At 42.6% G+C, this 26557-nt stretch overlaps 2 protein-coding genes across 8 annotated transcripts in view; one reads left to right on the top strand and one right to left on the bottom strand.

The window, feature by feature from the left end:
- The window catches only part of RNF13 (ring finger protein 13), a 46004-nt gene extending 26032 nt beyond the window's left edge, over positions 1-19972 (bottom strand). For 2 of the 6 annotated variants that reach the window (XR_012831337.1, XM_075717171.1), the window contains exons 1-5: positions 19359-19589; positions 12118-12245; positions 9059-9139; positions 8255-8437; positions 3806-3931 (exon numbers count right to left, since the gene is read on the bottom strand). Coding sequence is in view for 4 of the 6 variants with exons in the window: in XM_075717171.1 (XP_075573286.1) it covers positions 3806-3931; positions 8255-8437; positions 9059-9139; positions 12118-12231 (504 nt within the window). In the remaining 2 variants the exon portion in view is untranslated. Of the gene's footprint in view, positions 1-3805; positions 3932-7116; positions 7138-8254; positions 8438-9058; positions 9140-12117; positions 12246-19358; positions 19590-19947 lie in introns of those variants that run through there. The other 4 variants (XM_075717172.1, XM_075717173.1, XM_075717174.1 and 1 more) reach the window with 4 other exon arrangements.
- A 2192-nt stretch (positions 19973-22164) lies between these two features.
- Positions 22165-26014, top strand: COMMD2 (COMM domain containing 2). 2 transcript variants are annotated; one of them, XM_075716486.1, is made up of 6 exons: positions 22165-22231; positions 22374-22451; positions 23152-23234; positions 24584-24757; positions 25275-25503; positions 25978-26014. In XM_075716486.1, exons 1-5 carry the CDS (start codon positions 22165-22167, stop codon positions 25470-25472), a joined length of 600 nt encoding a protein of 199 aa, XP_075572601.1. In that variant the 3' UTR covers positions 25473-25503; positions 25978-26014. The 2 variants fall into 2 exon arrangements, with proteins under 2 accessions (XP_075572601.1, XP_075572600.1); XM_075716485.1 differs by lacking the exon at positions 25978-26014 and having other exon boundaries at positions 25275-25962.
- Positions 26015-26557: the final 543 nt, after the last annotated feature.

Here is a 26557-nt window from a genome sequence, read left to right as displayed (position 1 = left end):
CACCAAGAAATCACCACCATCTCTCTTTTACAGCAGACTATCATCACCAGATCTGAAAAACCCAGGGGAAATTCTGGTGCTCTTTCTCAAGACCTCTACTCTCAAAGTTAGAAGAGGGGAAAATATATGTATATATACACACAGGCACACACTCCCCCAGTTTCTCTTTGAGACAAACAATAACAAGGAACATGAGTTGTAAAACTGGAAAACTTCCACCGATTATTCTAAAAAAAGATTCTCTAGGTCAAGCTTGAAATGCAAAGCCTTCTTGCATGCTGCACAACAGCAAAAATAGGCAAAAAAGAAAAAAAGGCATGAGAATTTTAAATAACACAGTCAAAAGTAAGACAAGGAAAGGATTAAAAGCATTGAACATCTACGTATCTGTGCTTGCGACACAGAATGGCAGCAACGGGGTCATCACAGATAACACACGACTCAAAGTGCTGAAACTGAAGAAAGGAATACAAAAGTTCATGGAGTGATCTGAGCTTTAGAGCTCCCCGGTTATCACAGGTTCTTTATCTTCACAGCCACATAAATGTGCTATGGTAATTAGTGACAGTTTCTATGCAGTATTAGGTTTTGTTGTTTGCTTGTTTTATTTCTTTAACATCATGTCCTGAATAGGTGTTTATTAACTGTCCATTATACATTGAAATTATGTCCTTCAGGATAGGTGGTAAATAATTTATATTACTTAAGAAAGTGTTTTCCTTCCCTACACACTCTCACCACTTACTTACAACATAGGCCCTTTGTTTAATTACTGGATTATAAAATGATGGTGTTTGTGTAAAACTACACATAAATATACCTCCAAGATACTCAGCTGACAGAGGGTTACTCAAGTAATCACAGCCAGGCACCTTCTGCGCAGGCTGCCCTGAATGAGCACAGGCTTAACGACACCATCTAGCTGCAAAAAGCAGTAGCAATTGCCTGTTCAATTTTGTTGTAAAGTCGCAACTTCACCCTCACTACCCAGGGCCCCAAAGACAAAAACAGTAATTGTGCACCAAAATGAAGCATTAACCCATTTTTACGATATAGCTAAGCAGGGTGGTACAGCTTCAGGAAGTGATTTCTTATTGCGTAGTAACTTTCCGCTATAAGAAAATGACAATCAACTCTTTACTCAACAGCTACATGCCTCAGAGTGCCATCAATTCAGATTCTCTCCCCATATTCCTAACAACTATATTCCAAACAGCAGAACAATGTTACTGGAAAAATGCAGACACCTTGAGAAATCCCAATATTAAAAAAAAAATTCATTTTAGACGTAAACATAAATGCATGGTTGGGAGTTTGGCCAATATCACATCAGTAAAGAAAATATCCATAGTCCATACATAAAATGATGTAATGTTTAATGATTTATTTGCTGGCTTTTGTGCCTAAAGAGGCACTTTTAATATAGCAAGGTATCATTTACTTAAATTACATATAATCCCAGGCCATTCTAAGGTTTTCCACACGTAGCACAATTTTACATGATGCTTTATTTTGCCAAACAAACTTTTTATATAGGCAGAAAATATGTGATCCTTCCTACATGATGTCAACAACAAATTTCAGCGTCACTGATGACCAGCCCCTAAATGCAGGCTTGAGAAAGAATTTCCACAGTCAGGCAGGAGCTGAAGCACAGCACCACCCTCTCTTGACGAGTCCCTTCCCACACTGCGCACCAACACACACAGTGGTAAAAATCAGTTATAACAAGTGAGAAGACACGTTCCAAAAGGCTCTGAACTGCTTCCACTTGCTTCCGGCCTTTACCCTTCTCCTACTTTGACATAATTTTTCTTGTAAGAAATCACTAGATGCTGAGAGAGAGATGGAAGGGAAGAGGAGTCTGCTTCTGGCCTAGTAAAGATTCATACGCAATAAAATCAATAAACAGCTCTGCACCTGTATTTGTAGTTTTCAGTGTAAAACAGGAGGAGAGACTGGACTTTCAAATAAACTCCAGTTTTTGTTAAAATCTGCATCCTGTCAGTCAAGCAGCTGGTACATACTATAACTCAGCACACCGCTTCCTGGCAGAAGCCTCAGTGCAAAATGCTGTAGTGTGGATGAACTCCTATAACGCAGTATTGCAACAGTATTAACATAACATAAAAGTGAATTCGCTGGCCAGTGAATACATATACCCATGCTCGCCTTGGACGTTCTGATCCACTTTCTACCTTGTTCTTTGTCTAGAAGAAATGTGTGGGAATCCACTTTGCCATGGGTATTACTCGAAATACAAAACATAACCAAAACACGCTTACATGCAGAGCTAGTGTGACTTAATCCTTAAAGAATGATCATGGAAATTCCTCAATGGTAATGTACAAATCTTCCATCTTCTGCAAGGAACATGCATTGACTGCGTGTGTCAAATCAAGATGTGTAAAATGAAAATACAAGAGTTCACATTTACCAAACTGATAGCTATGTGGCAAAGCAATCCTGCACATCTTCCACCTGCTTGACTCTTGCCTTTAGCTGAGCAGCTTTCCAAAGCTTCTCAGAATCTCTGAATTCTGTGACCAGCAACAGAGATGTGATTTTTCTGGTTTAGCACCAGAGTAAAAAAGCTGAAGGCTCAGTCACAATGCCAACTTCTTCAACAAAATAACTTGTTTTCAGCAAACAAGCATGTGCTATATTTCTGATTAAAAATGCACTCCACTAGAAAATTTTTGACCTGTTCCTTTAACAGCGTCTTCAGCAATAATAAAATTTAGGGGCAGCAATTAGGCAGGCAAAGAGGACATGCAAAAGACAAGTAGTCATTTGCCCTTCCTTTTCCCACTAAGCCATATACACACACGGTGACAGGATTCACAGTACAAAATATGTGACATTCCCGAGTTTGATGTGTAGGTTAATGGTTGGACTGGATGATCTTAAAGGTCTTTTCCAACCTAAACGGTTCTGTGATTCTATGATGTGAAGGTAGATTACATGGGTACTGAGGCTGCCTCCACGGCTGCAATCTACAGTCTGGGCAGAATTTACATGTTTAACCACAATACCATATAACTGAACATACCACACAGCAGCAAATACGGCTGAATCTCCTTTTAGTTCATGAAAGTCAACAACAAACTGAAGAGCCCCGCTTTCCTTAAGACACCCTTTGCTGCCCCATATATCAGGGTGATTTTCAAGAAAACCATATATTCTAGCCAAATAATTCCAATTTTGTATTTCTAAAATAACAGAGAATACTCCACTTCAGCTGCAGGTCAAAATTTTTATAACATATACTTCATAATATAACATCTAGCTGTTATACCGATTTAAAAACATTCCCATCCTGCCACTTGTGCCTGTTTCTACACTGCAGTCACTGCCTCCTCTCCCCATCAACCGTGACACTACCACTGTTCATGGGGTCTCCGTGTGAGCCACAAGATGATGATCCAGCTATTAAAAACAAACACAAGGAAGGAAAGTGGCTTGCAGATTTTGGGTGCTTTTATGTTATCTCCATTCCCTAATTTCCCCTGTGATCCCTGGCAGCAAAGAGTCTAACTGGCAAGAAAAGCTGATATGGCTACCGAACACTTTCTATTATGAAACTGCAGCATCCGTCATCCTTACTTGCCACATAAGCTGGCTCACAAACAGGTAAATCTTAAACTAAATCATATTACAATACTGCTTTATCTGCCTGTAGACAGATTCCCTTCATATCAGTATCTATCCTGCTGTTAGCTATAGATATTTTTCTGAAGCACCAGTAAATTCTTTAAGACCTTGAAATGGGGGGGGGGGAGGGGGTGTAAAAAAAAAATCTTACCTTGGTATCAAAGTTGCACTCAAGCCTTCGAATTAACACGATAAAAGCACTGGACGAGTTGTCTTTCAGTGGAGGTGGGGCTATAGGCTCACACGCATTCTCTGGTTTTGAATTTATTAGGAATCCCTAGAAAAAAGAAACAGAAACAGGAGCTTCATTTCTCTTTGGCTTAACAAAAGGGTTGGCAGACAAGTGTAAGGAAAGAAAATCATTTTCATACAACAGCTAAACAAATTCTTATCAACTCAGTCCTATATCATACCAAGATTTCTGCTACATTCCTATTTATTTTGATTCATCAGAACCTCTATCTCTGTAAAGAATTAGAAAGTTAGAAAGAAAATACAGTTTTTCCAATCACACCATCTGAAGTTCCTAACTCAGCCTTTGCAGTAGAATTCAGCATAAAGAGGACTGCATACACTATTGTGGAACTATTATCTTACGACACATGGAGACTAATCAAGAAAACTGAAGTATAATAGCCTAAGAAGCACGAACACAAGCTTAGTACTTGGCAATTAAAAGGGGAAACAGAAGAAAGTTACCTGTGTGAAATCAACACTAAACCAGCACACAAAATAGCTGGTTTATTATGGTAAGCAAAGACTATAGATCATCAAATCTGCTACAGTTGAAAGATTCACAGAAGTAGGAAATTCTGGCAGTATCAATCTTTGGATTGTTTTTAGGCGACTGACTTAGCACTCCACCACTGACAACGTTTGGAGTAGAAGCTTTCCTAACCTCACGCTTTAAAATCTGCTGAAAAATTCGACAGCTTCTCTGAGAGAAAACATGCTCACCCGAGTACTGAATGCACTGACACTAGTCCCTCTCCACGATGTTGTGACTTCAGGGTTGACTGCTCCCTTGCGCTTTCTCCCCTACTACTGTACATGCTCCGTAAGCGCTGCCGATACGGAACTTTACGCAAGACAAATGCCGAAAGAGTATCATGCATACTGCACAACACTGTTTGTTCTAGCTCGAAAGAGAACAGGCCTTCCCTTTTTCCTTTACCAGAATATGCTTGCTTCCTTAGCCAAATCTCTAGGTCCCCTGAAAAGGAGCTTCTTTATTAATTAGATTAATATTAATTAATACTTAGATATTAATTAGATTCCCTTCTGTCAGTCTCTTCACAACAGATTTTGATTACCAAGATACACAAAAATCCAGACTGTACAGCTGGAGGAGGTTTTGTCTACCCTTCATTTGAAATACACCGCTTCAGAAAAATTACTTTCTTTGTAAGGTGTTTGTGCAGTAAGGTCACAGTGTGACAGAGGCTTCTGGATGCTAATGCAATGGAGTATCATTTGACATCAGACTATTCCTACAAGATTCACACTTGTTTAAATCAGTTTTAAAGCTAGAGCAAATTATCATAAAGAGTGGTGAACTGCCAGAAAATAAGAATATAAGTAATTTGTTCTGTGCAAATAAAGATCATGAGAAGCTGCACTGCTGTAGGCTCAAGCAATTACTGCTACAGTTCTAGATATATCCTTGAGAGCTTTAAACTCTCAGTATTCACTGACAGCTTTAGAGATGTCATCACCTGTGTAGAAATAATAATTATTATAAAATAATTGTATCTAGAATTATATATAAACATTTATATATTTAAACTGACAGCCTGTAATACATGTAAGTTTATATATATACAGTTTATATACATAAACTGTCAGTTTAAATGTACTTTTTATATATAATCTTACATTTTATCCATGAGTAGGTATTATAAAGTTTAATTTACAACAGAGAGAAGCAATTTTGTTTTGAGGAATAGATTTTTGTAATAATACCCTTTTGGCAGAGAAGCTGCACCAGCAGTCTGATCTTTGCCAAGATCGTGGTGACAGGCACAACATTACACAGTCTGTAACAATTACAAGCAATATCCACTGAAAATTCTACACCGATTTGCTCACAGCCAGATTTAGGTCCCTAAGGTTTCCCCGATTCATTTAGCAAATGCTACTTATGTTACGTAGTTTCATGCAAAGCATTTACTCTTTTTTTTTAACTGGAGTGGTATGTCTAGAACCAACTGCATTCTACAGAGAAGTTTTACACGAATCACACAACATCATGTTACAGTTCCAAGAAATGCATACATAGAAACCAAAGACTAACTATGACCAGACTCGTTTTTTCTCAATACTACCATCCATTCTTAAATATCTTTAGTTGAGGAGCTGTTCTTCTAAGGACACAGGCACAAATGACTGACCACTTCATGACTAGAGTACACAAGCCAAAAAATAAAAGCACCTACATTTACGCTTTGGCACCAGTTATTAGAGAATCTGACATGCCGTGTTTTACAAGTGGCATATCAATAAGTCTTAATCGTAAGCATTGAAAAAGTATACTATTTTCATCCTGTTTCAACCAGTATCATAGTACTTTTTAAAAGTAATTAAAATCTTAATGCAAAAAAAAGTTTTAGTATTATATTCAGAACTAAAACTCATTTCTACACAGGTGATGACATCTACCTTAGTTAAGGCACAGAGCTGTCTAACAGTTAAAAAGGTTAGAATCAAAGCTCCTTAGATCTATTTTTGATGTATTAAATTGGCTCACTACTTGGGCAAATCACTTAATCGCCCTCAGTTTCTCAATATAGTCAGTAAACAACTATACAGCTCTAACACCTCCCCAGGATAAAACCCACTGGGCAGGAAAATGAAGTCTTCTTGAGGTTTCATCTGCAGAGGAATTCTTAGTTACAGGAATTCTTAGTGCAATTTATTCCCCTTTGGGATTCAAAGGACACCATGCAACCAGAGTGATCCAACAACCTTGTACCTTCACATCAGCTTCATTTTTTGCATATTGTTTCATCACAAGCATTGCAATATCAACAATGCTGCAGAGCCAGATTTTGGGGCCATACAGGCTACAGACAGAATGAACAGGAAAGCAGCTCTCTGCCCTCATGTGCTATTCACGTTCTCCATAGGTGTGTAAATGATAGCAATTCCCCTTCACCGGAACTTGGAAGGTGGTCTGCCTAAATATGTTTACAGTGTAGAATTCTTATACAAAATAAAAATATATATATCTATCTCAGTCACAAATACTTACTCATACACTGTTCAAAGTGACAGCCAGACAAGTTACTGCCACAAGACTGACTCCACGTAGCCACTCCCACAATTTAAAAGTAACAAAACCTGAACTTCACACAAGTAGTAAACTGTTTGGATAGCTAAACTAAATTCCCTTTCTTGTATGTGAGTGTTTCAAGTACCCAAAAGGAATGAAAAATAAATTTTACCCAAAGTGAACAAACTTACTGACACTGACTGCAAGAATGTGATCCTAGAGAAAGCAAACGGTTCATGTCTCTGCACAGGCATCTTGCGTCAGGCAAAGCGAAAAACGCAGCACGCCCACTGTTCTTGAATGCAACACAGCACACCAGCATGCGGCAGCAAGCACCAGCTACCGCATCTCAGCAACAGACCTACCTCAGAGGACGCGAAGACTGTAACCGAACTGAATATTCACCTAGCTTCTACTTTTCTAAGCAGCAGGACTATGACACCAGTTTACATCATTAACATCACTATATATAATTTCTTTTCAAAGAATTTATTTTCTACCTCCTCTATCTTATTTTACACAGATAAAAGCAAGTTTGTCTTCACACCAGTTACTCACTAACGCCACTACAATGTATGGACATATACTGCCTACGAAGAAGTCGGGAAAAGTAGAACATGCCTTCTCCTTGTTGCCTATGGAAGCCGCATTTATTTAACCTTCTTCATAGTCCTTTCATTTCACCTTGAGCGTGATTTCCCTTCTATTAACTTCATTCATCCATCTACACACCTTACTACGTTCCAAGTGTATTAACCACACTAGACGCACGGAAAAGGAATTGTCCTGCTGTACAAAACATGCTTGCTGCTGTATTTCAGAAGACATCAGGTCTTCAGAATTTCTTATCTAGTGCAAAATAATGATAAAGTCCTATATATACTCTCATGGTTATAGCCATCTGACATTTTTTGCGCATTAATCACCTTGCATAATACGTCAATACGATTTTTTCCCTTTCTAATGCAAATCCTTACACCTTACTTCCATCTTCTCTAACAGTAGGTGCCTTTTAGAATTTAATACGGTATAGTATCTACCTGCCTTTTAATTCTTACATATCAAAGAAAACCAGATTAACAAAACTAACAAAATTTTAAGAGTCACATGTACTTTTTCTGCTAATTCAATATATTATCACTTACTAGTGCCTTCTGGTAACTATAACCAGTTTTCAAGTCACATCACAGCACTCCTATCCCAGTATGATTTTATTTGGAGTATAAGACACTGTAACAAATAAGTAACAAGAATGTGTATATGTGCTATCTGCATCTTCCCCACTTAATGACAGAGAGTAAAATAAAATAGCGTTAGTGCAACACATGCCTGAGAGGAGCACTGGGAGAATGGGGAACTTCTCATCTGCTGTGGGGTACGGACTGCGATTGGAAAGAAACTGTGCAAGGAGAGGGTGCATGATCCATCACCGGCTACACAGCCACCAGCTTTGTGGCACCACACAGGGGGGTTAAGGCAGAACTTCAGCCCCTGAGCTTCTCCATTCAGTTGCTTAAGAAACACAAGGAAGGAAGCAAACCCACAACAGTTCTTGTACTTTCCCAAGAAAATGAGCTACAGTTCCTTTACGCAGCACTCTTACTGCGGGCCACATGCAAGGAAGATAATCCCTCTTGCCTTTCCACACTTTACAGTGTGAAAGGGCTTGCCAATACACGACCCTACAGAGACAGTAAATCCTCCAAATATTTTTTTTTTAAAATAAATCAAGACAAAATTCAACCTGGCATCCACTGATATTGGCATCATATATCAGTGTTGCCACCAACTTCAGAAAAAACAATGGTCTACCAAACTTACCTTCTTAGATTCCCATCATTCAGCCATTTTTACCTATTTATTTATTTAAAGTGTTTGGCAAATTCTTACATACAAAAGGTCAGACTACCAAAATTCTCTTCTTAGGAGAGGAATCTCCTATTCACAGGCAAAGGTTCGTATCAGATCCTTTGCACGTTTGTTTTGCTTGAGCAGTAGATTAATCAGTTCCATATTTATTTTTCCTCAGTACCATATTCATTTAACTTTTATCTTTTCTAGCTTACAGAAGTAGTGTTCAGGAGATACAGTCCTCTCTACATATGTATTCAGGATACCTTTTTTTTTTTTTACCTTCAAGCCTTCTGCTGGCAGTCTGTAGCCGAATCTAGCAGGTAGATCATCAAAGGTCTGTGTTCCATTTTCAAGGTTATACTAAGAGAAATAAATTTTAAAGAAAATTCAGGTTTGCCACAGGAGAGAAATAGATAACAGGTGTAAATAGAAATGAGCAACACTGCGTATTTTAGAATAAAATATTTATCAGACATAGGACCTCTTGTGACCATGTCAATGAAATCACGAAACTGCTTCTTCCACTTGTCTTCCACTTACAGGGCAACATCATTCTTTTCTTATCTAGTTGTCAAAACAGGAAAGGTATAGATCTTTCGTTAAACTATCTGTATGTTAAATCTGTCTTTCTACTGTCTACAATTCAAATACCATCATATTTGCAGAAGAGAAACTACAAACAATCCAAAAAAGCAAAAATCTGAACAGCTGGGGTTTTTGGGTGTGAGGTTTTTTTGGATGGTGGTGGTCTTGTCGCTGTTTTTTTTTGCTTTGAATTCACTTCCATACAGGGAAGAACAGCTTTTAACAGGTGGTTTATTGTAGGCAAAGAATAGCCTCCATATGTTATCCCTCCTCAATTCCCTGCTATCTATTCAGGTTAGTAGCTGAAAACTATCTCTACAGTTTTGCTTTACAATAACTATGAGCTTTCATTTCAAAACGGAGGAATACTGTAAATACCTTAAGTCTGTGGAAGCTTTGTTTAACCCTTTCCTTGTTCATCTTTTGTAGCTGTATAATATGCTCAACCAACACAGAGCCCATACAATAAAAAGTACAAATTGTATGTGTGCCAAAACTTTTTTCATTAAAAGCAAAACCAAGTTAGTTTCCTGCCAAAGTTGTGGATTATCCAGTAAATGACTTGAATGCACATCAGTTGGTAAGTTTTATTAAATAGTTTAGTGACTGAGAAATATCTGTCTGTGCATTGTATCATCCATTTGTCACACAGAACAGTCAAGTAAGGATTGTGTTTATTGCAGAGGGACAAGACATTTCCTAACAGCCAGACTCAGACAGGGGAACTCAAACTATAGTTCAAAGAAAAACACTACCATGACTTACCTTAACTCTTTCAGAGGAGCAACATTTCAAGGAAGCTTTCTTCCCACAGACTTTAATAAAATTGAGGGGCAAGAGGTAGGAATGGAACTAAATTTCAAGGAAGCGTTTTTATTCTGTGTAATCAATCTGCTCCACGCAACCTCTCCTCCTGACCTTCCCTCCCACCATCACATAGCACAGCTCTGCACCCGTACGCTGTCCTGCTCCATCCTTGCTACGCACTCATGCGCTGTCTTCAAAATTGTACTACTGCAAGTTTTCCCTTGAATCACTTAGCCCCAACTTCAGCTAGGAGTCAGACACAAACCTATTCATTTTTATCCCTTATTCAAAAAATAATCGATCATGCTTCATATACACATAACAGTACTTTTATACAAACATAATCCTTCATTTGAGGCCGCAAATATATAAGAACACAGAAGCATAAAAATACACCTAAATCAGTAGGGAAAAGAAGGATTTCTTTTGTTGGCGAACCCAAAACTTCGGCTGGAATTTTGCTCCCCAAATGGGCAATCATTAAACCATGAAATCTCTCAAGATTATAAGCTATCTGTATGCCTTCAATTCCATGACACTGTGCAAACATCCCCTCTTCTTCTGAGCATCTCTTAAGCATTCCACTGGCTCCTTTTCACAGCACAGTGAGTGTCTAATTCATCTCTTCATTTCCTACTTTAAAGGTATTCTCAGAATAGATCTGTAACTTCCAAATATCCAAGAATAAAAGATACTTCAGTTGTAGATGGAATTATTTTAGAACACTGCACGTGGAGGCTTAAGTAGAAGAAATTAAACTATAAACTTCCAAAATGCCTTTTTTCTTTTTTTTTTTTCTTTTTTGAGGTTGGTGAGGTTTTTTTGCTTTGTTCTTTTAAAATATCTTTTCTAAAGGAGGAAGTAGCAAGAATGAAAAATGGGGGTTTTATGAAAAGAGGAAGCACAGGCTTGGGGAGAGAGGAAAGGGGGCGGGGGGGTAGGGAAATCAGGTTTACAGTAAAAAGCCAGTTTAAAATTTCACAATAGAATGGTGATGTCAGTTCCATAATAAAGCAACTACCCATCTCCTTTGTTTTTTAAAATTTTATCTACAAAAAATAATAGAATAGTGACAACCCAAAGATCCAAATAACATAATTCAGTATTCATCAACCCCACGTTACCACAAACTTTTAAGTTTTTATTTTAACATTTAGCTTCAAGGGTTTTTCACTCTGTTCTCCTAAATTAATTGATATGATATTAACAACTCTCCTAGATAGCAATGTAACTAGCAGAGAATATAGAGAATATAGTACCTAGGTTTAATTATTTCAGTGGCTTAAGCTCTGTCCTACAGACACGTATAACTTCCTCCATAAAACTACATGATATATAAAATTGGTAATAAATAGCCCAGCAACAACTTTTACCACTGACCCTATGTTCATTATACTGTTCATTAGTCTGATTGTTTAAAATTACACACACACAAAACATACTAGTCTTAATGATACCAGAGATTACCACCTATTTAAAAAAAAATATATCTATGCGTAACATATACACAAACTTTACTGACAAGGCCTCCAGCGCACACATAAATTATACAGCCACAGAAGATTATTTTACTTTATCTATGTATATACAGTTACTCTACAAAATGGCATCCGTCACCAAAACTTAAAATTGCTGCCTAAACCAAATAATCATGGAATTCTTTTAACAGGGTTATAACGGGCTATAGGATACCTGGTCAGATGGGAACTTTTTAAATGACTAAGGGAATTACATGCTTTCACTGTCATGGTATCTGAGCATGCATCATCTGTAAGCTCATTTGAAAATGTACAATTTATTTTTTTTATTGAACTAAACTGTTAAGGCAATTTCATTACAAGCAACCTGCTATAACTTTTATTGTACTAACTGTACTATTAATAGTCTAAAAGAAGATTCAATTTTATAGAGATTTCATCTATATAGAAAAATATTGTTATACTTACTGCTAAAATATCTGCCTCCACAGGTAAAAGGTTCAGGAAAGCAAATAACTGAACAGTCAAAATAGTGTATATCTGAGTGGCAGACAACATCAGCATTCCTATTGACAACAGCATATTTTATTTAATACCTGCAACAAAAAAAACCAGAGAGTCAAGGCACATAGCAAATATTTTCCTGTCATTTTACTGGGCCCTATTGGTCCAGTTAATGGCTTTTCTTCTAAAGAAACATGCAAATTGTTATTCTACATTTACTTTTGAGAAACAAGTAATCTTTAATTTATACATTGATTTTAGAAATAAAAGTCCCTTTTGCTAAGAGCATGTAACCTCCACGGGAATTCATGAATAAAACAAAAATTATAATAGCAGCACTTCAAAAAGCTTTAGGCAACACATAACAGTGCAAGTGGTATACAGGAGTGAACTGATATTAATCATCCTTGACTCTCTTAATTTTAATCTTCCCTTCTTCTAGCATAATCCAAATCAGCAAAATATCTCATATACCTGGTATAATTCTACTAAAAGCATTTAATTCTAAATATACACTTGCAAAATCAGTGTGATGCCAACAGGTAACAAATACAAACTAGTTCTATCAGCTGCAGTGAAATTCAAAGGCTCAAATGTCACTCATGCTCTGGACAGCAGATTTATTCTCCTGTAAAGTGTGTGCACCTTGGAGACCTTAAAAAAAAAAAAACCACCACACACAAGCACTCTGTAAAGTATGCTTGTATGCATTTCACAAGCTCACGACATTAAAAGGAAGTTAATTCTGCTTTGTTAAGAAATTTTCATTTTCAAAACAGCAGCAAAAAGCAACAGCTTGTGTCTGGAAATAGAGGGGCATGTTTTCTAACAGAAACTGTTATTAAAAACTGCCGATTTAGCATTAATCAAAGAAAAAAAAAGTGAGGAGAGGTGTTAGGAGGAAGCAAAACAAACATTTTTATATTTTTCCTTTGCCACACAAAGCTATTTTTTAAAAAAAATATATTAAAAACACAAATTGAGAACCTGAATGCCTTCTTTGTATGAACAGTGATATCTGCACCCTTACTGAAGTCATTAAGAGCCTCATGTTACCCTGAAAAAGCCCCCAACAAAAAAAAAACCCAAAGCCCCCAACAACCACCACCCCCCAAAAAAAAACAATCCCCAAAAAACCAAACCAAACAAACATTTGCATGAACAGAACTTTGAACTCCCTCTCAAATTTAACACATGCATTAACTGCAATGGTAACAGATTTCATTCCGTGATCTCCCATATCAAAAATTTGCCAATTTTACAATCATACATATCTTGAAACCACGAAATTTGGCCCATCAAATAATTCACAAATGTTAAAGACATAATGTTTAAATTTTCAACATTTCAATTCCTTCCAGCAAAGACAAAAGCTAACACTTAACATAATAATCCACAGTACTGCTCAGCTTAGAAACTCAGTATTCTTTGAAATTGGTTACAGATGACTTTCCACTTGCCTCTTCCAAGTGGTTATTTCTCTCGCACCAATGAGAGCGCCAGTCTAGACAACGACATGATTCAGGTTGAAATGTCATCTCCATGACTGATAAAGACTGTTCCTTAGGACCACAGAATTTATTGAGTATCTGTGAAAGACCAACTTCCTCCACACTTCTCACAAGGCCCTCAAATTTATGCTCTCACAATCCACAAAGATATGAACAACATGGTGCAAATCTGCAACATGCACTAAATATCATGTTTAAGGTAGCAAGAAGTGGTGTCTCTGCAAAGCTTTAGTCTAAAACGCTCGATACCACGTGCCCATGGGCATTTAATCCAGTGCAGGTCTTTCGGCTTCTAATACAGACGAGAGGCATTTACATAATATGCATTCATATGAAGGTAAAAATTCTACTAGCTGAATTGCAAAATCATGCATCCAAAAATTTGGGTTGGGCAAAGGAGAGGAAGAAGCTTCAGCCTTCCAGGTAACCAACTTGTGTCTTTGTGGTGATTTAACCCCAGGCAGCAGCTCAGCACCACGCAGCCGCTCGCTGCCCCTGCCCCGCTGGGATGGGGGAGAGAATCGGAGGAGTGAGAGTGAGAAACACTCCTGGGCTGAGATAAGAACAGTTTAATCATTGAAATAAAATAAACTAAAATCATAATAATAACAATATAATAATAATAGTAGTAATAATATCCAAAGCAAGTGATGCCCAATGCAATTGCTCACCACCCGCCGACCGATGCCCAGCCAGTTCCCGAGCAGCGATCGCTGCTCCCCGGCCAACCCCCCCAGTTTCTATACTGCCCATGACGCCGTATGGTATGGAATGGCCCTTGGGGCAGTTGGGATCAGCTCTCCTGGCTGTGCCCCCTCCCAGCTCCTTGTGCCCCTGGCAGAGCATGGGAAGCTGAAAAGTCCTTGCCTGGCATAAGCAGTACTCAGCAACAACTAAAAACATCAGCGTGTTATCAGCGTTATTCTCATCCTAAATCCAAAACACATCACTGTGCCTGCTACTGGGAAGAAAATTAACTCTATCCCAGCCGAAACCAGGACAGTCTTTTAGTGCATGCTGCTCATGTACTGAATGAAGCAAGGTTCTGGAGGGGAAAAACGTGAGAATATGATTTATTAAACTATATAGCCATTTCTACACAAAAAGGCAAATGGATAAACTGAAGTTGCATGAGTAGCCATAGAAGTAGCATTTCCTCATTACCAACTCCTTCAATTTCCACATAAACTGTACCCTTTAATACTTCCCCCTCCCTCAGAAGTTTCCTAACATTTTTAAGGGGTTTAAAATCCTGTATATATACTTCCCACAGCTTGCAGTAGTGTGGGGGTTTGAGATTTAGCCTTAAATTTGTGCTGCTGAGAAATGCAATCTGAGCTGGAGGAATAATTAGCTGACAAAGGGATAGAGACTTCCAGAGAGGAAAGACATGGAGCTGGATAAGAATCCTGGCCAGATGCTGGCTCATCCCTCATGAGCTACATGGAGAGGCTTCTGTCATGTATGATGTTCCCAAAATACGGGATGGGTTACTGCCATGCCTCTTCCCCACCCCCACTCTCTCTATAAAAAAATTAAACCAGTGTTTGTTTTCTTCACCTCTTTACTGACTTTACGCTTTCACTTTCTTTTCCCCAGATGTCACGTTCTACCAACTTTATTAAAATAGAACTCAACATCAATTTAAAATTTCACCAAAGTGCTAGTATAACATGTTCTGCATCAATACTCTGTACGAGTCACAAAAACACAATCTATATAAGCATAGTATAAGCCTTTATAAGCATACTGACATGGGAGATGTTTTCTAAATTTGCATTCTAAAAGAACGCATTTTAACTATGTAATAGCCTAGACCATTTAATAGCAGCACTTCTATCTACAGGACACGAGAGACAACTATCCTTCATTTCCGTGTGTCACGCTCTTTCAGCCTGGCTGTAGCCTGGTCCAGCAGGACAGCTGCAAGCACACCAGCTTGGGGGGAAAGAGTGGGATTCTGCATCATGAACCACTGGGACAACAAACTTCATCTGCTGCACAGGGTCTTAAAAAAAAGTGACAGAGAACTCCTTCACACAGAAAGTTTATTCCAAACAAAACTACTAACTGAGTGAGGTAATACGTTTTAGTGCTTAAACAAACACCTTTTTGTTTCTCTTTGAAGAGGACTGTCTCAACAACAAAAACTCCTTAGAGGAAGAAACAGTAATGGAGAATTACCGTAAGTCAGCCTCCCACGACAGCCTTTTACTTACTAACTTCGGATACTGCAAGAGGAGCGTACAGCCTGATCACCATTAATTCTCAGAAAACCTCTGGCATCAGGAAGCCCCATGAGAACGGTGGCAGTCACTGTTAGTGAGAAGCAGCCAGAGGAGCCTCCCCCCGAGCTCTCACTTCTGCCTTTCACTGCAAAACCACAGCCACACGCCGAAGATCAGGACCTCCGCTCTCTCTGACAAGTTACACCTGGCAACTCCTTTTGTACTGTTGCTACAGTCATAATCCAGTCTTAAGACAGACAACAATTAGCTGTCTACAGAGGAACTTCAGACTCCTCTTAGGCTTAACTATAACATGATTACGTGCAGGCAATCTCTTAAGAGCACAGCAGTACAAAACATCTTATTCCCCTTATAAAAACTCACACCTAAATGTGATCAAGCTAAAAAAATCCGATATTTAAAATTCCAACACATTCAACAAAAAGCATGACCCAGTACACCTCCTACTTCAGAGTGCAAAACAAGCAACAATTAAGGGCTACATTCAGCATGAAATCTAACCACTTTCATTGCTGAATTTAAAAGAATTGCTCTAGTGATTCTTCTAGTCTCACAGTAAGAAATTACTTGAAATAACACAAAATTAAAATAGGGGTAACAAAAAACAACAGCAAATACACTGGATCCATTATTGCTGTAATAGAATAATTCAGGGACAAGTTTTAAAAGCAGACAGTACGTGCTTAATAATATCGTTACCAGAACATCTGGATCTCCTCCAACTTCTTTTATTGGACAAACTAAAAGTACTTCACAAAACAATTAAACTCAATTAGGTCATCCAGATTGTATGATTGTTGAAAACCTCCAAACTGAGGCTTCTTACTTAAATGGTTCCATGTAGATTTGTTTTCATTTGACTGTAGATATTTCATTCTGAAAATTGTAACTTTGTTGACTTAATCAAGAAATCACAGCCAAGACTACTACATTCTCGCTCAGAATCAAGAAACACCTAAGAATTCCTGTCTTCCTGTCCTATCCTTTGCAGGTTTTTTAAGCAGAAAGCATTGTCCCATGATCCGAGGTCCTCAACATTAATTAAAGCAAATACTGCAGAGTTAGATTTGATTTAAACTGACACTAACATGAAGATAATTAAAATTCATTACTACTAATGGGAGGAAACAGCTGGTATTTTCAACAACAGTTCTCATGATTCTGACTTGGTCATTCAGACATATGATGCTTTGTGAAACTTTCAACTGGTTAGCAGACAGAAGTTACAGTCACAGGAACTCTGTAATGAATTATGAAATTCATGAGTTTTTATTTCTAAATTAAGATTTACCAGTTTCTCTCACCAGCCTGCTCTAACAAAGAGGATGTTGCTAAAACTGGAAGGATAAAGAACAAAAAACACAATCCTTTTTACTATGACAGAAGCAACAATACACTTGAAGCTATCACAGTATTTTAACCAATACAGTAAATTCAGTACATACCTTACAATACAGAAAAAGCATTAAAATAGCACTGAGCAAGGTTAGAAAATGCCAGAATTAAAGTTGTCCTTGCAAACAACATGTATGTACAGTGCAGTCTTCTCTGTCAGTCACATACATACAGATTCTTCTATTGCCTCAAATGCAAGCAAAAAAAGCCTTACAATTCCTGAAATTCCATGGCTCATTTGTAGACTACACTCTTAATTGAACAAGGCAGCTTACAGCACACGAAAATACAGGTGCATGTAATTAAAAACTATACTGTAAACCACACAAAAGAAGTTAAACTCGACTCTGCATTAATCTTCAGCACTTTATACCTAATTTTCCAGTGTCTATAGACAAAGTTCTTAAGCAACTTCGAGCATTTCAAGAGCAGGTTTTTTTCTTCCCACCCTGCATCCTAGAACTCAAAACAAACTAAGCCTGAGGAGCTACATCCCTTTGTCACAGAGCTGAACAGGATCACCAGGTCAGAACCAAGGAGGGGAAAACGCGGGGTGTGCTGTATCACAGCATATCTACAAACAGCAAGACAACCAGAAAGTAGGACGAGAGGAAATGGCCTCAAGTTGTGTCAGGGGAAGTTCAGATTGGATATTAGGAAACATTTCTTCACAGAAAGAGTGGCCAAGCATTGGAACAGGCTGCCCAGAGAGGTGGGGGAGTCCCCAGCCCTGGAGGGGTTCAAAAAACGGGCAGAGGTGGCACTTTTGGGACATGGTTTAGTGGGCATGGGGTTGTTGGGTTGATGGTTGGACTGATGATCTTAGAGGGCCTTCCCAACCTTAGTGATTCCTAGTTTTCACTTTCATTAAAAACTAATCCAGCCACCAAGCCAGGAAACATGAAATTATTCCTCTATCCTTAACTGGCTTAGTGGTAGACTTGGTAGTGTTAGGTTAATGGTTGGCTGGATGATCCTAAACACCTTTTCCAACCTAAACAATTCAATGATTCTCTGATTCTATGATTCTAAATACACTAACTTGGAACACATCAGACAAGGTATTGCCCATGAAGATAAGGCAGCACTAGTATTGTTGTACGTACAATAGAAAATACATTCCTGATTACAATTTCAAAGGAAGAAAATCATAGAATCGTTTAGAAGAGCAAAATGTCCCTTCTCACTTGAAGATAAGGATAGCTAAATAAGCTTGATACAAGAACTGACAATAAACGACAGACAGCCAGCTATCTGCTGTACTGGGCACTAAGAACACCTTGCCTACATCTCAATATATTAACGGTATTAATTATATTAATAATAAGGGGTTATGAAACACACAGCGTTTTTAACGCCAATACACTGACTCCCAGATCAGAACAGGCAACCTGAGCGGAAAACATTCTTCTGGATACAGTCCCTGCATCCTGTCAAAAATACCAGTTTCATACTTGCTGGCGTGAACAGGCCTTGGGAGCGCATTTAAAACAGGTGTCATGAAGAGATTACGTGACTTGGGACACACAGAAGCATATTCAGAGCTTCTGGCAATGGCCCACAAACCAAGCTCCACAAAGTACATATAAATATCAAATTTTCAGAAGTCTGTATTTCAATCAACTCAAAACGTATTTCACAGCAGACGACAACACAAAGCAACTCCCTGTCTGCACGGTTATGCTCATGCTTCAGCTCTCTCAAGAAAACAGCTCTTTCCCTGCCCATTGGTGAAAAAAAACCCAACTTGCACATCTGTATTAAACAAACTTAAATTCTATTTTACTGCCAAGTAGGTACATATGCTTATAGCACATATATAATGCTTAATAGCAATCACAAGGATCATATGAATATATACAAGCTTTGTCCTGCCGCAAACTCAGTGACAACATCCTAAATGTACTGGTAGACTGGGCCGCACCTTCTAAAACTCCACAAGCAGAAGATGAACAAAAGTTACACAGATAGCATCAATAATTTTCACGCATATTCCCAAAAGCGCCAATGCCTCCGGCTTTTTGCATTTCGCTGTCATATCATTACTGACCTGAATCTCCACCTAAGGTCTACGCACAGAACTGAAAACTGAGGCACACAAAGGTCAGCGTTCGGATCTGCCAGGACGCAGGAACGATTCCTCCCAACGCGTTTCAATCTTTTCCCTAGCAATGTGGTTGCCAGCCAGACCCCACGCCGCTCACTACATTCCAGGCATAACCGGTAGCTCAGCGCGCAGCCCGCCTCCGAGCAGCCAGGCGGCAGGCAGAGCTGCGAGACACCAGGGCAGGGGCTCCGCTCCCGGCGGTCCAGAAGCGCTGCTGGGGGAGCGCCTCAGCGTCCCTCGCCCTCCGCCGCCCCGCCCCGGCCGCCCCCGCGCAGGCTGCGGGACAGGGAAGCGGCAGGGCCCGCGGCCGCTGGCAGCCAGGCACACGGCGGCGGGGCCGGCCATGGCTCCGCCTGAGCCGCACGGACGGGCGGCCCCGCCTCGCCGCTCCAAGGGCGGAGGCAAATAAGCGCTGCGCAACAGAGCGACGGGCCCGGCGGTTCCTTAACCGCCGCGAAGCCGGGGCGCCCGGCAGCAGGGAAGAGGCCCGAGGGGGCCCGGCGACCGCGCCCCCCGCCGCGGCGGCCCTCACCTGCGGGCCCGGCGCAGGGCCCGGCGCGGGGAGCCCAGGGCCGCCCTAGGCCGACGCCATGGCGCGCCCCGTCCGCTCAGCTGTCGCGGCGGAAGTCCCGCCCCCGCCGCCGCGCCGCAAGAGGCGTCGGCCCGCGGCAGGCTATTGCTCGCCCGGGCTGCCACTCAGCCGCTGGCGCGTGACGCGGGGCGGGCTTAGCAGGCGAGTGGAGGCGGGAAGCTCCGCCGTCGGCTCCGCCCACCGAGGGCGGCGGGGGCACTGCCTGTGCCCCGCCGCCAGGGGTCGCGCTGCGCCCGGGCAGGGCGAGGGGCGGGGAGAGGCGGCCTCAGGCTCCTCATCCTCATCCTCCTCGGCCTCAGCCTCCTCACCCTCAGCCTCAGCCTCACCCTCAGCCTCGGCCTCACCCTCAGCCTCGGCCTCACCCTCAGCCTCCTCATCCTCGGCCTCAGCCTCAGGCTCCTCATCCTCATCCTCCTCATCCTCGGCCTCAGCCTCCTCACCCTCAGCCTCGGCCTCACCCTCAGCCTCCTCATCCTCGGCCTCAGCCTCCTCATCCTCATCCTCCTCATCCTCGGCCTCAGCCTCAGGCTCCTCATCCTCATCCTCCTCATCCTCGGCCTCAGCCTCCTCACCCTCATCCTCAGCCTCGGCCTCAGCCTCAGCCTCCTCATCCTCGGCCTCAGCCTCAGCCTCGGCTTCCTCACCCTCATCCTCGGCCTTGGCCTCAGCCTCCTCATCCTCGGCCTCAGCCTCCTCACCCTCATCCTCACCCTCATCCTCACCCTCCTCACCCTCACCCTCCTCATCCTCGGCCCTCCTGGGCCGCTCCGCCCCCTCCGCAGCCGGCGGGCTCCCGGGGAAGGCGAGGGCCGCAGCCGCGGCCGCTGTCAGGGCTCTCCGATGCCGGAGGCCGCCGCGGCCGCCTGAGGGCCTGGATGGCGGCGGGCACGCGGCTCGGCCCAGCTCTGCCGCCGAGCTCCGTTAGCGGCAGCGGCCGCGGAGCGGTCCCGCGCAGGTACGTGAGGGAACGGGTCGCGGAGGTTACCGGGGGCGGGTCCCGCCGCGGCCGCCTCCCGCCGCTTCCCCGGCCCGGGGCCGCCCCCTCCCCGCCTTCGCCTCCGCCCGGCGCCCGCCGGCTCCTGCGGGAGCGCGGCCTGGGTTGCGTGCGGCCGCCGCGCCGGCGACAGCGCCGGCAGCCGAGGGCCGGGCCGAAGCCGAGCGGGCCTCGACGCGGGCCAGGGGAGCCCAGCAGCGTGGGGGAGACAAGGGAGGTGCCCCCTGCGCTAACTTTCGCCCCACTCTGTTTTTAAAAAAACCAAAATCGGGCAGAAAAGCACACTTGAGAAATGTAAGCTGAGCACAAAAAGTAAACAGGAGGGGAGGGGAGGGGGAGAAAGGAAGGTGGGGAGGTGGGTGGCGGTCCCTTCTCCCAAAACCAAGCGATGGGACAAGAGGCACCGGCCTTGCTAGGGTCAGTCATCGGCTTAGCTGGCAGAGGCCCTGAGCAGGAGTTGCGCATCATGTTAGTAATATGGAACCTTGTTATCTTTTTTTTTTTTTTTTTCTTTATTTAACATGGTAGGGATACACATTTTTAGTCATTTTAGGCACATGGAAATAGCAATGCCATCTCTACGTAATTTCAGCACACAGATGCAGTTGCGTACCACCCGCAGGACATGGCAGCATCACCAGAGTGTGATCTTTTTTTTGTCCTTTAAATTTAGGCAGTACAGCACAGCTTCACTCCGTCAGACCTGCGTTCATGCGGGCTATACGTGCAAACCGGCTTCGAATCGCGTACTTCAGGTAGGAAAACAGAATCGTTAGCTAGCAAAGGGCACGTAAAATTGTGATTTATTGCATAATTTCAGCACAGGTGTATGAAACAGGAGAACGATTTCCTCGCAGTAACAAGCACTTTGGGGGGGGGGGCACCACCTTACCCCAGGGGCCGGCCGTCTGTGCGCGGCACCCGCACGTCTTCCCCGCCGCCTCCCGCGCTTCCCTTCCCTCCCGCGGCTCCCTCAGGCCGGCCGAGCCTTGGACCTGGGCCGCGCAATGGTACGGGCAGCGGGGGCGGCTTCCTCGGCGCCTGCTCCTCCCCCGTCCCTCCCCTCCCCCGTCCCCCCGTCCCTCCCTCCCGCGGCCCCGCGCAGGCGCGCCCCGTCCCGCGGTGGAGGCCGCCCCTTCCCGGGCGGGCTGGGGGACGCGGCGATGCTGCTGGTGCTGTCGGAGGAGCAGAAGGCGCACCTGGGCTGCCTGCCGCGGGCCGGCGGCGCAGGTCCGGCAGCGGCCCCGTCCCGGAGCCGGCTGGGGCCGCGCCCGGGGGCCCCGGGGGGCGGCGGCGGCGGCGGGCGGGGGGCCGCGGCGGGGCGGGCGCGGCCGCCCGGGGCCCGTAGCGGAGTCGCTTCCTCTCGTTTCAGGCGTGGGCGAGCTGGGGCGGCTGGCGGTGGAGCTGCTGCGGCGGGGCGCGGCGCCGCGGGCCTGCGAGGCGGCCGCCAGTAAGAGCCGGGGGCGGGCGGGGGGGGGCGGCGGGGCCGGGAGCGGGGCCCGGGCCCGTGGGGAGTGGGGCGGGAGCGCGGGAAGGGCGGCGGCTCCGCAACGGGCCCGCCCGAGCCGCCGGCGCCCCCGGTGCGGGGCTGCCGAGGAGCGGCGGGCGTGCATGGCGGTGTGCCAGGCCGGGCGGGTGTGCAGGGCGGGCGTGCAGGGCCGGTGTGCCGGGCCGGGCGGGCGTGCAGGGCCGGTGTGCCGTGCCGGGCCGGGCGGGCGTGCAGGGCCGGTGTGCCGTGCCGGGCCGGGCGGGCGTGCCGGGCCGGGCGGGCGTGCAGGGCCGGTGTGCCGGGCCGGGCGGGTCGTGCGCAGGGCCCTCCCTTCGGCGGTAGAACCCGCGCGTTGCTCCTTGCTGCAGCGCCGTGTTCGCCGCTTGGCCCTAGCACGTGAGCGTGCAGCTTCCTCTACGTCACGCCATAAGAAATTGGTTTGGCTTTGTCTTGGGTTTTTTGGTTTGTTCCTTTGCTTTAGGTGGGGGATCTAACTTGCTGTTTGACCCCCTTACATTATTATTTGAAGGGCGTGCAACCCTCTGCTGTTTTTTCCTTTCTATGCATATTTTGTAAGTTAGCTTTGGATAAATGTGTAGTTTTGTGTATTGCCGTGGCAGCTTAATAAGGAAGTAAAAGGTACTTTGTGCTTTCTTTACAGGAAAACTTAACATTGGTGTTGACACCGTTCAGCATGGGGTAGAAGGACTAACGTATCTTCTTACTGAGAGCTCCAAGCTTATGGTAAGGATACCTTTGTGAAAGGATTGGAGGGATACACTCAAGAGATGTCTTCTAAACACTTACAGCTCCGAAAATACTGATGAATGGAGAAAACCTAGTTCAAAATTCTGATGACATTTATTCTTTAAGGAAAAGGATGTCTCATGCTCTTCTGTTATTGAAACACTGCATCTGCATGGATGATTCTAGAACTGGTATTCAGTGTCAGAAGCTAAAACTTGACGACATTTTAATAGCATATAGCAAGAACATGCATTAATTTAGTCCGTATAGAGAAGCATACTTCAGGATTAAGCTCTGTCTAAATAACAAAACTTGAGAGAAGATTTTGTTGTTGTTGCTCAGCTACTGTACAGGATGTGTGCTGTACTAACCCCCTCTTAAGTATTCGTTATGTTTGTCTGATGTGGTAGGTTTGAGAGCTTTTGCAGCTCCTGGCATCAGAAGTTTGGGTGGGTGTAAGCAGATAATAAAAGAATAATAGCTGGATAATTACTGTTTCCATTGGAAGGACTTTTTACTGTTGGTATAGTAGAATATTTGAACAGTGAAGGCATGGAGAGGGGATACAGAGACAAGTAATTCCAAATGAAGCTCAAGCAGGCATTGTTCTGAAGAGCAGGTGGGGAAGGGATTGAAATATTGCAGAATCTTCCCTTGAAGTAAGGTGACTTGACTGACGGATAAATTATAGCGTATTATGGTAGAATGTTGTTGATCACAGCATGTGTTTACGGTTTGAGTGCATTGTAAAGGTATGACATTTTCTGGTGAATAAATAAGTGCTTCCACAATGATGAACCAGGCTTCTCCAGTTCAGCACAAAGGCACTGACCTGCGGGGATCGGCTTCTTGGGGCCGCTCCGAGTTACTGTAACGTGAGCCTTAAAGTTGTACCTGGTGCTCGCTTATATGTGCAGGCATTCAGATCACTTCAGAGTATTTATAATTTGAGTATCAATATTATGTTAACGTACCATTCATAAATTGGCGATCGAAATGTGTACTTCCTGATGACAAAGCGCAGACGCTTTTTTGTGTTGCATTTTGTTCTCTGATATGAAGGCTTAAGTGTGAGGATGTTGAATGTTTTTCTTTTAAAAAAAAAAAAAAAACTGATCTAAAACTGTTCCTGAAGCTCATGCAAGTCAGCAGTAATACATCAGCATGTGTACATCACTTAAAAACTGGATGATTTGTTTTGTCCTAGCTGTAGAATTGTCCTCACGCGTTCCTGCAGGAAAATAACTGCACCATGCCATATGTAATGTTTACTTACAGTTTTATTTGTTTCTCAGCAAATAATGATTATTACACTATTCTGTGTAACAATAAATTGTTATTTCTAGATTTCTGAGATAGACTTCCAGGATTCCATTCATGTTCTGGGATTCTCAGATGAATTGAACCAGTTATTGCTCCAGCTGTACCTTGATAACAGGAGAGAGATCAGAAGCATTCTTAGTGAGCTGGTACCAAAGCTTCCCAGCTATCACAGTCTTGAATGGAGACTGGATGTGCAGGTAACTTCGGTGATGTCTTCAGTATTCTGTATTTTACTTTACATTTTTTTAACATCATAAACAACCACTAAACAATTCATTTGTATTACTTCAAAGTAACTGAGGCGGCGGTTTTTCATGTATTTAAAACTGACATAATTTTGTTATTGCACCAAAGATAGCTAGTTATGAGATGAACAGGATATGTAATGATGCAAAGTATTTGTTGCTTTATGAAAATTGAGTTCATAGGTCCATTGGTGTTTTTAAAATGTTAGCATATACTAAATACGTTCAGTCTTAATTATCCCCTAATTTTCAGAAATCTTATGAAAGCATTGATTAAAGTGGATTAGTATTGCCTAATGATAAAACTAAATAATAGATTGTGTATATCTTTAATGTGGACGAAAAGGATTTTTAAACAGTCCTCCAAGCAGGTCCTGCAAACCTGTTGTGAATTGTAATATTCAAGTTGATAACCATCTTTTGTTTGTTTGTTTCCCTATTCCCATTTCATCTAAACTCCCTCACGCAGCTTGCAAGCAGAAGTTTGAGACAACAGATTAAGCCTGTGGTGACGCTAAAGCTCCATCTTAATCAGAATGAAGATCAAACTGCCCAAGTGTTGCAAACCGACCCTTCTACCCTCCTCCACCTAATTCAGCAGCTGGAACAAGCGCTGGGGGAAATGAAAACAAACCACTGCAGGAGAATAGTGCGCAACATGAAGTAGTATTGATTCGTGGCTGTTGTCTTACTAAGCGGTTTGTGAAACAACTAAAAACAGTGTTCACAAATACATTTTGAGGAAAAATAAACATCTGGATCAGATGAAATGCTTTCCTGTGCCAGGATCTTGAGCCAGTAGTTATAGGCTGAATGTCTGTAGGTGCTAGTTTTACACACCTGCCTGGTATGAGATAGGTAATTGGTTTTGCTTTACTTGCAAATACAGACATTCAGCATGCTATGCTGAGAATTTCTTTAGCTCTAAATTAGTATAATTCTACCTGAAGAGCTTTCCTACATAAAGTAGAGCTCTGTCAATACTATATAAAGCTGCAAGTTTATTCTCACATTTATCAAGTAGGTTTTTTCCCTCGGTTTTGCTTCTGTTTTCAATTTTTTTAAAAAAAAACCTATATTGGTGGTAACGATACTTTACAGGAATGTTTCTTCCGTCTAGATTCATGTATGTGTAAGAGTACATGTGGGACTACTGCCCTCTTCCTCCACAGGATTCAGTCAACTCAGAGTCTGGTCTTACGCTGCTTTTCTACCCTTACATAATGAAAGGAAGTAAATCAAGCTAACGCTTCCACTCGAACAAAGCTTGCTGTAACCCCTGCGGGGCCGTCTCACGCTTTCTGCAGGTAGCAGTTACCATAGAAAACCCAGTGGCCTAAACATAAGTTAGCGTACTGATTATTTCTATATGTAAAGGTGATCTGAAAAATTGCAAAAGTGAAACCATGCGCTAGGAGGCAGATGAAGAATAGTGTAACTTCCGCTCAATCTGATCTTCATGTTGTGATGCAACAATTGTTGTTCCCCTGTTTGGATAGTGTGCTCATAAAGGAAAGACTAGCTAAGTATTGGAACAAATTATGCTTTTTCATTTTTAAGAAAAATGTCTAACAGGTTATGTCAAAGTGACCTTTTCAATTGTATTCTAATGCAATACTTTATAGCTTTTGTGACTAAGGTTAAATTGTTTTACTGATTTAACATTTTACTGTCACTAGCGAGGGTGCAAATAGGCAAGAGAGAACGTTAATTTACAGATTCTGGCAATAACTATATTTACTGTCTTTCATA

The sequence above is a fragment of the Pelecanus crispus genome, chromosome 9 (genome assembly GCF_030463565.1).
Source record: "Pelecanus crispus isolate bPelCri1 chromosome 9, bPelCri1.pri, whole genome shotgun sequence".
Taxonomy (NCBI): Eukaryota; Metazoa; Chordata; class Aves; order Pelecaniformes; family Pelecanidae; genus Pelecanus; species Pelecanus crispus.
Note: the sequence above shows the minus strand (reverse complement) of the source record. Positions and strands in the feature narration are given on the sequence as shown.